Source organism: Globicephala melas, chromosome 8 (genome assembly GCF_963455315.2).
Source record: "Globicephala melas chromosome 8, mGloMel1.2, whole genome shotgun sequence".
In the NCBI taxonomy this organism is placed as follows: Eukaryota; Metazoa; Chordata; class Mammalia; order Artiodactyla; family Delphinidae; genus Globicephala; species Globicephala melas.
The window spans coordinates 38,803,306-38,815,503 of record NC_083321.1 but is presented as its reverse complement, the minus strand read 5'-3'; the positions used below and the strand labels follow the sequence as shown (position 1 = coordinate 38,815,503).

The following is a 12,198-nucleotide window of genomic DNA, read 5'->3' as shown; positions in this document are numbered from 1 at the left end:
AGCGGCCATGGCTCACGGGCCCAGCCGCTCCGCGGCATGTGGGATCCTCCCGGACCGGGCTACGAACCCGTGTCCCCTGCATTGGCAGGCGGACTCTCAACCACTGCACCACCAGGGAAGCCCAATATCCATGTTTTATGTCAATTTCAGGATGGATATCATTGTTTCACAAAAATAAATATAAAACAAGCAACCAACAATAAAAATGGTAAAACTGGTGAACATATATACAACTAGAAGGAGGGGAGAGAAGACCCACCCACCTTGGGGACCCTGATGCTCAACCAAGTTGAAAAGCCCTGCTTCCAAGCCACAGCAACCAAGCTATGGAGAGGAGCCTCTGTCTTCATCTATTTCAAGCTGCTTGTTCTGCACAAGGGGAAACTGAGGATGCTCAGAGAGGGTATGGGCCTTGCCTGAAGACCCAGAGACAGACAAGGGCTGGAATCCAGGCAGTCCCGCTCACAGGCCTTTTTCCCTTTGCTCCTCGTCCCAGGGGGCAGGCATCTTGCATTATATTAGCACCTGTCTGTCCCAGCCATTCCTGCTATTTGTTTTGCTATTTTCTACCTCCTGTTTTGTGGCTGGTGCTCCATGACTCTTAGATCTGGGAGTGGGAAGGAAATCTCAAGATAAAGAAGTTCACAATGACCCTGGTTCCCTGCACCATTTCTTCCAGCTCTGGGCTCTAGACCATGGCTGGAAGCAGACGGTGAAGACCAGGTATAGGAACTCGTGTGAACTGTGCACTGATCTTGTCAGACGTCCTAAGCATACATGGTGCCCAGGCAAAGCTCCTTCAAGCCCTCATTGGCGAAAACCTAGAGGTCTTCATTCCAAGGTCCCCTCTGCTATAGCTTCCCTGTCACTCGGACCAGCCCCCTCATGTTTTCCAGCCAAGGCTGGCCTGCCCTGGGAACATGAGCTATCACAGTACTTGACCACATCTTTTATTTCCTTAGAGTCTTCTGTGCTCCCAGACTCAGCCAAAGGCATGGCCCCTCTATGCCAGGCAAGCCAAAGTGTTGGCCCAGGCAACCACACAGGCCACATACCTAACCTGAGGACCAGGGCTGCATGTCCAGTTACATGTCAGATGGCACAAAGAATGGTCAGGAGATGTGGATTGGATCCACTAACTAATATGGAGACCTCATGCAAATTTTAACACCTTGGGCCTCAGTTCTCTTATCTGTGGGATGGAGATGCTGACCTTCCTGTCTGTACTCCAGGAGGTTACTGTGAAGATCAAATGTATCCTCACCACCCAGCACGATCCTCAGCTGCAGGTGGAGATAAGGATACTCTTCTGCTAAGATGAGCTCACTGCCCAAACCGCAGGTTTGCACGGAGCCCTGCATGGGGCAGCCACACACTTCTCTGCACGATGCAGATCACAAATTCTACCCTACTCAGTGCAGTCACTGCCTCTTGCTAGGCTTCAGTTTTCCCAGCTGCAAAATGGGAGAGTGGGCTAGATCGCCTCTAAGGGCCCTTCCAGTTCTGGGAGACTAAGCACAACGGCAGGAGCCCCTACCTCTCCTTAACTGCTCATGGCTCAGGAACCCCTCAGGACTCTGGCTGGTCTGTCTCCCCAAGCTTCCCTAAAAGCTTCTCTCCCAAGAGAAGAGGACCTGAGGACAGACAAGGACAATTGTCTGCCAGAGAGGAAACGACAGCGCCCAGCTCCTGGTCATCAATACTCACAACTTTGGGCTTCGTCTTGGTTGGTGACTGAAGGGGAGACATCACCTTCCTCAGCTGGGGCAGGTGAGGTCGGTACGGCACGTAGGTTTGCAGCTGGGGGAAGAGTCGAACCTCCAGAGGGGTCCGCATGGGGCTGGTGGGAGGGCTGGGCAGCAGGGACGGCTTGCTCTCAGAAGAGGAGATTGAAGGCACAGGCGGGTAAGGAAACAAAGGCACTGTTTTCCTCTCTGAGGGGTGTGGAGAGAAGCAAAGGGTGCGATGAAACAAAGACCCTCTTCCTCAGAGGACAAGGGGAGTGACTTAGGCCACGAAGGCCCGACCTCCCCAGGGGCCATCCCCCAGGCTCCAGGCGCTGGCCTCCACCACCCCCACCCCCAGGAAGATGGCCCGCTCACCCGGATTTTTGACCGATTCCACCAGGATTCTGAAGTTCTCTTTATTTGCACTCAGGCCTGCAGTGACATCTTCGATCCTCCAGAGATCCTTCTGTATCTGCGATTTCTCCTGAGAAAGAGGAGGCAGTGGGTTCACTTCCTTCTTAGCTCCTCACCAGAAGTTTCTTCTTAGGATTTCTGCTGTCATTCAGACAGAGCCCCTCACCCTGGGGGGCAGTATACCCTTTGGAAACCCCACCAGGTCTACAGCCAAGCCTGCTTCATGGCTTCCTGGGCAAATGCAGACGTGAAAGACGCCCAGGGTCCAGGGGAGAAGTTTCAGAGAAGCTCTCACAGTCTGCCTTTCCTGTTTCCACCTCACTTAAAAATAGACTCCCTTAAATACTGTATGATTCCACTTATATGAGGTTATCTAAAGTAGCCAAATTCAGAGACAGAAAAATAGAAGGGTGGTTGCCAGAGGCTGGGACGAGGGGGAACAGGGATTGTTTTGTTAATGGGTACAGAGCTCCACTTTTGGCTGGGGGGAGGGGGGAATGCAGATTGTTGTTTAATGTGTACAGAGTTGCAGTTTTTCAAGATGAAAAACATTTCTGGAGATTGGCTGTACAACAATGTGAATCCACTTAACAGGACCAAACTGTACACTTAAAAATGGTTAGGTAAGTTTTTATGCTACGTATATTTTACAATTTAAAAAAAGACTGTCTTAGGCAACCACGGCAGAAGGGAAGAGAAGGCAAGGACTAGAGGTTACACCATCCCTAGAACATAAAGGGCATCTTTTTGAAGACAGAGCTGAATCTTGGGGTGTGGGATTTAGTATAAGGGGCAGTGGATATTATGTGGCAGTAAAAAGGAATGAAGTACTATGTCTGCTACCACATGGATGAACCTTGGAAACATGATGCTAAGTGAAAGAAGCCGGACACAAGGTGCCACATCCTGTATGATTTCATTCATAGGAACCGTCCAGAATAGATTAAGTCCATAAAGACAGGAAGTAGATTAGTCCTTGGCTAGAGCAGGGGTGGAAAGTTGGGGTGGGGGTGGGGAGTGACTGTAAATGGGTACCGGGTTGCTTTGGGGGCTTGATGGAAATGTTACACAACTGACTGTGGGGATGGTTACCCAACTCTGTGAATGTGCTAAAAAAAAAAAAAAAAAATCAGTGAATTACATACTTTAAAATAGTGAATTTTATGGTATGTGAATTACATGATAAAGCTGTTATTTTTTTTTTAAAAAGTACGATGGGAAAAGAGGCAGGCTATACAACCATGCGCAAACTCTGAGAAGCTACACCCAAACCACCAGGGAAGAGGCCCTAGAAAGAGGTGAGCAGGGTCTGCTGTGATTAAAGGGTCGTGGGCACCTTTTAATCGAGTTGTGTAAACATCAGATATGGTATTCTTTTTTAAAAAATTATCATGGTCCCACCCCATGGACTTAAAAAGGAAGGCTCCACACCCCTATCTCCTTTCCAGGTACATCGCTGGCCTCAATTGGAAGAGTTCTCACGTGTGTGATATTTATGGACCACTGATCCTGGATACATCCCCACAGGGCTGGGCAGTGAGCAGGTTCTCAGTACATGTACGCTGAATAAATAAAGGACCAATCACATAAAATTCCCTGATCAAATACTATCTAACAGGCATAACAACAGACGTCTGAAGCCTCCCTCCTAAGGGGAGCTCACACTCTCATACTCTCTCCACCCTTCCAACGCCAGTGCACATCCTCAGGGCTGATAAGCAAATAACAGGCTTAATGCTCAGCTCCCCACTAAAGAACGAGTGTCCTAAAACAGACATGTTACTGAGCTAACAAGATTATCTCTAGAGCTGAGGTCCCCAAGCAGAGTGTTTGGGAACAGGTGAAGAAGGAGCATGGGGTTAAGATCATCTCTCCCTCTCTCTCTCTTTCCTCCCCTGGCAGTCTACCTGGCGTACTTCTACCTGTCAGTTCACAATCCTGCCCCCATTTTGCCTGTCACCTCAACGTGTAAGAGAAGAGCAGAGAGAAGCAAAGGCCAGAGAACTTCAATCCAAGGACGATGGAATTTCAGAACTTAACGACAAGGTGAAGGAAGCTTTTGGGGAACACGAGAGTGGGGTTTCATACCTGTATCCTCACATCACACCGAGCAGGAAGGCTCCAATGTACTACATTCAGCAAAGGCTTGAACTCACTGTCCAGACGTAGGGACACCTACACGTAGCCTCACCTCTCACTGACTCTCAGGGTTACCTGGAAGTTCTCTTACCCTCTGGTTTCCCTGCTTGGGTGGCCATGAGGATCTTCATAAATAAAGCTACTCATCTTTACTCAAAAGGCTATGGGTTTTCTCACAGCCAACCCTGGCTAAAGAGGGGTGAGTTTCCAAGCCCCACTGCTGAGAATTTGCATATGGGGCTGCAAGCCTATCTCCAGCGTCAATGATTTATTCAGGACTCTAACAGCTTGCCTGGCCTAGAATTACACCAAAGCAGTTAGCACAGAACCGGCTCAAAGAAAGGCTTTGTGAGCTTCCCGGGTCATTGTGGCACTCAGGGAAAGCATGAGCAATGCCACTAGGCTAGGTGGAAATCAAGCTGCAGGGACCAGGCTTCAGACTGGCCCATCTCCTAGTGACTTACAGGGCTAAGTTCTCTAGGAGGTCCGTGACAAGACCTATACACGGCACCCATTTGTTTTCTGGAGGGAGAAAAGGATCCTGGGCCTGCTGTATGTTACATTACCACGAAGTAAGGCACAGTAGAAATACAAATAGCCAATAATCATAAAAAAAGATGTTTAACCTACTAGTAATTAAATGAATGCAGATGAAAACATGATGTCCTTTTTCAGCACGCAAACTGGCAAAAACTAAGAAGACCGATAACATCAAGTGTTGGCAAGGATGTGGGTAAACAGGTTCAGTACTCTCATGCACTATGGGCGGGAGGGCAAATGAGTGCAGCCTTTTAGAGGGTGATTTGGCGGTATCTGCCAACATTTAAGATGTACACTCAAGTCAACCCAACAAGTCCACTCCTAGGAGCCTATCTTAGATAAATGCTCATAAACAAGCTCTAAAGGCAGTTACATAGATGCTCACTGTGATACCATTTATAAAAGCAAAACACTGCAAATAATTTAAATGCCCATCAGAAGAGGAATGGCTAAATAAAGTATGGGATATCCACACACTATGAAACCTGTAGCATCAAGACCAACAATGTCTAACACAATTTCTGAGATTATGTAAATCTTCCATAATCTGTGCTGTCCAATACAGAAAGCCACTAGCCACATGAAATAATTCTGGTGTGGCTAAGGAATATATTTTTAATTCAGTTAATTTTAATTAATTTATGTTTAAATTTAAATAGCTACCATACAGGGCAGCATAAACTTGGGGGTATCTTTCTTGGAAAGATTTCCATTACATACAGTTATGACAAAAAAAGCAAGTTACCAAACAATGTGTGTAAGTATGATTCCTGTTTAAGTAAGCCCAACTCCCTCCCCCAAATAAATTATATGATACTATGTACGTGCATACGTTTGGAAGTGCACAGAAAATGGTCTGGAAGGCAACACTGCGAACCGATGGCACTGATTACATGCTGGGAAGGTGAGGGACTGGGCAGAGAAGGGAAGGAGGGAGGAGGAGCTTTTGTGTCCTGTTTTAGTTTTGCTTCTCATTGTTTGGACTTTCCAGGGAGATGCATTTATGTGTTTTCTGTATAATTAAAGAAACATAAGGAATGAAAAGCTAAAAAAAAAAATTATGGCTGAAATTAATGAGGATGGTTGAAGTTCAAGAAGATAAGTCTAATGAGACCGAACAGTTCAAGGAACTAGTAACTAGAAACAATTGTTTAAAGGACTTTGCCAACAATATTCACCTATTTATTTTCAAGCCACTATGCTAAATACTGGGGATACAAAAAGAAGAGGAAAATGTTAGCTCAAATGAAGGGAAATTATGGGAAAAACCCAACAGCCACAGGAGACAGACAAGTTCTGCGTGACCTCACAGGCCAACCCTGAACTACAGGCAAGAGTCTCCTCCACATACTCCTAGACCAGGCTCTCTGGGACCAGCTCTAGAGCGCTGAGTGGAGGTGAGTGGAAGCATAGCAGGGCCTGGGAAAAGCCTCCTGGTCCACAAACCTAAACCTCCTCCTGAATTCCTTCAGTTTTCTGGGGTGATGCTGATGTGAAGAGAGTCAACACATTCATTAAGTCACTTGAATGAAGAGGCTTGGCTAGAATTAGCAAGCCTGGCCCCCCGACTGGCCCAACAGGCTGCCTTGTACACAAGAACCCTCAGTTAATGCTTGCTGAATTCAAATAAATAGAATTTATGTCAGGGTCCTGAAAGAAGAGATACAGATCTGAAGTTAGGTTCAAAAGCAGGCTATTTTCCATTTTCAAAACTTTGAGTGTGGGGGAGAAGCCTGGTTGGGCACCCAATGGGGGAACACTGGCAGCTGGAGGACCCAACCTGGAAGAAGGAAAACCACACAGGGCCTTTCTTCCTCTCAGCTTTGGAGGCAGAGGTAGCTATCAACGGGGCAGCCTGGTTTTAGGGCAGAGAAGGCAGGGCTCTAAGGCTGCCTTTCCTGAGTGAGGCAGGGGCCACAGCAATGGGTATCACCCCACCTGGCCTGAATTCACACTACTGATCAGGTGAAGGCTTGATAACATCTATCCTCAGGAGTCCGGGAGGGAAGGAGGCGGGGCTTCCTGCTGCTAAGTGAGTAGCTAGGAACCCAAGGCAGGGCCGAGAACCAGGAACACAGATCACCCTCAAGTATTTGCAAGGTTAGGTCACTACTGTCTCCCCTTGGGGCTGTTTCCCCAAATGATCAGTAGTAAAACCCTTAGAAAAATGCCCAGGAGCTTGTCTTTGAGAGCAAAGAGGCAGGGGGAGCTGAGGCGAGGCTTCTCACGACAGCCTGGCTGGGGCAAGGGTTCCCCAAGGGAGCGCTTGGGGTGGTGAGCAGGCTGAGTCCAGGTGCAAAAAGAGAAGGCCCCTGGGTAGGGCTAACATCCCCCACAGGTGAAGACTCCAAGAAGAAATCAGAGCTCAGAAGGGATGAAGAACCCTTGGGTCACCTGGAAAAAAAAGGCTCTTCTGTGTCGTTCCTGCAGGGTCTGCTTCAGCTGCTCCACATCTCTCTCTAACTTCAGGTATTCATTCCAGGCATTTTCCATCTCCTGTTGGCCAAGGAAATGCTTCTGATTCTTCGTTATGCCACGCCCACCCCTCAGAAGGCCCCGTGAGCACCTGTGCTCCTGACCACTGCTGACCCGACAGGGGAAGAGGGAAGGGGAGCCTGGTGGGTCTCAGGCAGGCCTGGGGAGACAGACAGGCCACCTGCACCGTCCCCTCTCCCACCCTTGGGGATGCTTTGGTTCCCAGCTCTGGCAGAAGAGGCCTGTACCACATCAGATAGACAAATAAAAGAGTAGAAATTCTGACGTCTCAGAGTTAACTGTACACAGATCAGGGGAACAGTCTTGCAGGCTGCTCTCAAACATCTGACCCCTTGAGTGTCGCTGTAGCCACCCAGGAGTCACTGGCAGAAAGCACCTTAAGGCACCGGTAGAGACAAGGTAAGCTACTGTTAGGAGGCAGCCTGGAGGCGTTCTCCTATGCCAAGACTCTCGCCCCCAGCCACCAACTCCACTACAGCTTGGGAGGTGAGAAAAGCAGCCCCCTGGCCAGCCCATGCTGGGGAGGGCAGGGGAGCGTCTGCCACCCTCCACACCCTCTACGCACAGTGGACTCTCTGGAGAGCTCTGCCCGGATGTGGACAAGGTCCTCCTGCAGCAGCCTCTGCTGGTAGGCAATCTTCTCCAGGTGCTGGGGCTGGTCTCGGTACTGCTCCATCTGCCTGTGCAACACCTCCAGCACGGATTCCAGCTGATCCTGCACCAGACAGACCGGGGCCAAAGAGCAAGAGAATGGCAGAACATTCCCAGGAGGCCGTCCCCTCCAACCCCGCCACGCCACGCCACGCCAGGAACTAAGCAAACCTGCTGGATCTAACCGAGGCTGAAGGGGCCAGGGGCCAGCACCCAGCTAGGGGCCTGAGAGTCAAGGCCTCTGATTCCAGCTCTGACTCTGCCCGTTGGGTGGCCTCCTGGGACAAATCACCTAACAGCTCTGTGCCTGTTTCCTCATCCATAAACTGGGCATTAGGCCGTCCACTCCTTAGGGGATAAACTATGAGGCTAAATCAAAGAACAGATGGAAAACTCTCTAAGCACTTGAATAAAAAGGCCATGTTATTTATAAACCTTGAGCGTCACAAACATAATGCCTTGTTAAAATGCGGAAAAGAAAAAATTCACACGAAGTGTCTAAGAGACCAAACATCAGTGGCTACCAGCCTATTCCTCCCCTCCCGACCAGACTTGCTTCCCCTATGGCCCAGATCCTTAGAGGAAAGGAGCTTTAGGAAGTGAGAGCCTCTGCCCTGCTACGACTCTGGCCACTTTCTCCAAGGCAGCCCCCGCTTCCCTGGGGTTCAGGAGCCTGGGGTCATCACTGCAAGCCAGTGGAGCCGTACTCTCCCAGGCTCACCTCACAGGGCTTCCAGGGAGAGGTGGGGGTGGCCCAGAGCAGAATTAAGGTCAGGGAGGTAGTACTTGGAATAAGTAGGCTGAGGTCTCCCTATAAGGTTTCCTCTGGGTTCAGACAGAAACTCCACAAGAAATACCCTTTAAATTCAAAAGACGTTGTTCTGGATAAACAGACATCTGTTGTCCAGTACTAACATGAGAGTCCAGTCTATACTGAGGAAACACAGGATGACAAAACCCCTGCCACCCAGCCCAAGACTACGCAAAACCGATACATACTTTGTTCTCCTTGAGGGCTCGTATCTTGTCTTCCAAGTCCTGGAGGATCCTGTCTTGTTCACAGAAGACGCTCAGTTTAACCTGTGAACAAGAACAGGTTGGAGAGGGCCTGGGATGATGAGAAAAGGCCATGGCCTTGGAGCATGATCCAAAAGCCTTTGGCTACAGAGCCATCCAAACCCTGCCCGAAGCTGCCCACCCTGGGTCTGGAGGCAGCAGGCAGGTGGGGGTCAGCCTGTTACTCTGCTCACTCACGTCAATGTCACTCTCGGCAATCTTCACTGGCCTCAGACTTCGGTCCTTGAGAAGATCCCGGCCTGTCATCTGGGAGGTGAACAATTTAAAGGAGGTTTAACCACGGGGTTCGGAATCAGAAGTCAAGAAGGAAAGTTACCCCTACAACGGACAGGTGTGGAAGTCTCGTCAGTGGCAGGTAGGGTCACGGCATGGAAAGGGCAAAATCTTGGGCAATACCTGCTTTATTTTTATGCTTATTTCATTTCAGGGAAAAAAGAAAACCTTTTTGAGATCTTTTAGTAGTACTTGTAAATTTCTCAAATTGAAGAAAACACAGACTTTCAAGTTACAGTATCATCAACTGTAAAGGCTTAAATTTGCCCCAAGTGAGTTCAGTATGAATCTTGGAAGATTCGCCACTGATAAGAGAGTTTTGCTACTAAACCTGGGGTCAAACATAATTAACAGAAGTCCACGACCCCGCCCAGGGCCATAGGATGGGTGGACCAAGAAGAACTAGCAAATCCCTTGGGCATCGTTGAGCCTTACTTCAAGGAAGTCTGAACAGCCCACCTCCCCATGACTAAGATCAGCCTTCCTCACTCTTCTCCTATTTGGGAAAAGGATCTGGCCAAGAGAAGAAACCTGGATTGTTCCTGGCTGAGGTTTTCAACTGATCCCTGAATAGCTGTACTTGCAATACAAGTTACAAGCTACCCTGTCCTCTCAAGAAAGGAAACCACAAAGCAGTAGACAAAAATCACCCAAACTTAGAAGCCAGTGGAATTTCACAACATTTGCCATCTTTCCCTAGACCCAGCGTGGGCGACACGTTGCCCATCTCTCACTGACACCTATGAAGTTAAACACTAACTCTTTTAGTCCGTGTTTTCATTTCCTCCAAATCTCCTTCTTCGTCAAAAACTGTGCAGGGGCAGGGGAACCATTTTCATAGATGTACCCCCATGGCCAAACCATGGTCAGGGATGGCCAGGTCAAACGTGCCCCTTGTAGGGGAGGCCGTCTGGCTGAACTCCATTTTGCAGATCTGACCAGAGAAATGGAGGATGGAGCTAGCTATAGCAGAGCTAGCTATGCAGAGGGTCCCAGTATGGAGGGACACACAGCTGCTGGAGAAATGGCCCTCACTTTCTCCCTACTCCGTTAAGTTTGTGAGTGTGAATCAGAAGCAGAGATATATTAGCAAACATTCCCCTCAAAACTCAAGCGGACCACGTGCCCAAATCTAAAGGTCAAGGGAGAAGCCCTCTCCACGCCCTGAGCGGAAGGCTGAGCCTGGGCTGCAGACCCGCCCCCACTCATTCCCCTGCTCCCTTTGGCGGCACAGTAGAGGATAGGGACCACTGTCTCCTTTATCTTGGTAAAGTCAGCCCCGAACGGAAGGCCTGGCACACTGGAATGCACTCGGCAAATTGATTATTGCCTCACAGGTAGGTGAAAGGGAAATACATGTAGGTCAGTTGTAGAAAAAGTAGAACTCCAGCCAAATTCTGCTCTTCAAACTGGCAAATTTTGTGTACATACAACCATACACACAGTCACAGAACACACCGACCGCAGCAACAATCCACAAAAATGCTGGCTCCTGCAAGGGTCGGGGGCGCAGTGTGGGAAGCGAGGAAGGGGAAGTAATCCTGGTGAACCACCAACAACCAGGCAGGTGTTGAATTTCCCAGGCAGGACTTGGGACCCTAGCAGGTAGAGGTAGGGGAGTCTTCACTCTGGGTCACAGTCCTTTGCCAAAGTGAGGCGCCGTAAGCTTGTCTACTCTCCAAGGGGCTGACCCTTGCCTCGCTTCCTAGGAAGCAATCATTTTCAAATTGAGATAATTCTTTGGGGACTTCTCCTTTTAGCAAAACTCTTCCCTTTATGGTCACTGAAGCTTCTTCCAGATGATATGTTTTTGATACTGAAATAGCAAGGCAGAGAGTCTAACTGAGCAATGCCTCATTTATCCAGCACCATCAGGCGAGGAATGAGGTATTTCTGCACAAAAAGGGCACTTTCAGAAAGCTGTCTTTTAAACGTTTTGATGGAAAGCTTTCTAAAAGTATGTCCTTTACTACCTTCACAGAACACTGAATATAAATGCAACCTTTTGGGGGATGAATCAGAGTCATTACAAAAATCAGTAATATAGAATTTCTTAGAAGTTCGTGATTAGGACTATTTGCCTATCTAGCTAAATGCTCCCAAATGTCTGCGCTTTCATTTCCATTTCAGATTGACTTATAATGTTTCTTCTCTCTCTCAGGATATGAGCACTCCCTCTTTCCTAAGAAGTAACTTTGTCTTTGTCCCCTTTTAATGTGCTGCTTTTAAGGTGCTATGAATTAGGAGTTCAAATGACTGAGTCTATGAGGATTAGAAACTCAGCAGAAGGGACACACTTGCTGCTCTTCCCTGTCTCCCTCCCTCCATCTGGGTTTGGTACCCAACAAGGGACATCCTCCCACCCCTTGTGTCTGCCACTATCATGGGCCTTAGTAGATGATCTGTTGTCTCCCCTCACTTGACAATAACCTAATTAGGAGGGACTGTGGGGACTGTGATGTATTTTCTCTGTACCGTCAAAGCCCAGCCCAGGGCCCGGCGTGAGAAGCGTTTGCTTAGTGAGTCTGTGAATGTGACAAAACGAGGTGAGCTGGCTGTGCTCAGGGCCTGAGACCTCTTTCTGTGGAGTAAAGGTCACAGGGTTTAGAGCAGGGGCTTCGTGACAGTGTTTACACAACTCACAGGCCCTTGAAGCTTCTGAATTTAGCTTTGTTCCAGACAGCTGAGGCTTCTAAGACACAGCCACAAACAGTATATTCCACCTCATTTTCCTTTTAAAATTGCACATTTGTGATAGCAATGTTTAAATCCATTCAAAACATCAACTATGGGTCCCTAGCAGCTCTGTCACCAGAAAAAGTGAAAGTTAGTGGGCACTCATCCATCTGAGAGAGTCTCCACGTCGGAAAGCAATTAAAGG

The 12,198-nt window shown here is 48.6% G+C and overlaps 1 protein-coding gene across 5 annotated transcripts in view; it reads right to left on the bottom strand.

The window, feature by feature from the left end:
• Positions 1 to 12,198, bottom strand: part of PLEKHA7 (pleckstrin homology domain containing A7) — a 210,458-nt gene that overhangs the window by 16,288 nt on the left and 181,972 nt on the right. For all 5 annotated transcript variants that reach the window (XM_060303467.2, XM_060303468.2, XM_060303469.2 and 2 more), the window contains 6 exons: positions 9,222 to 9,290; positions 8,967 to 9,047; positions 7,882 to 8,031; positions 7,215 to 7,316; positions 2,103 to 2,211; positions 1,708 to 1,934 (listed from right to left, as the gene is read on the bottom strand). In XM_060303467.2, the coding sequence (XP_060159450.1) occupies positions 1,708 to 1,934; positions 2,103 to 2,211; positions 7,215 to 7,316; positions 7,882 to 8,031; positions 8,967 to 9,047; positions 9,222 to 9,290 (738 nt within the window). The remainder of the gene's footprint in view (positions 1 to 1,707; positions 1,935 to 2,102; positions 2,212 to 7,214; positions 7,317 to 7,881; positions 8,032 to 8,966; positions 9,048 to 9,221; positions 9,291 to 12,198) is intronic.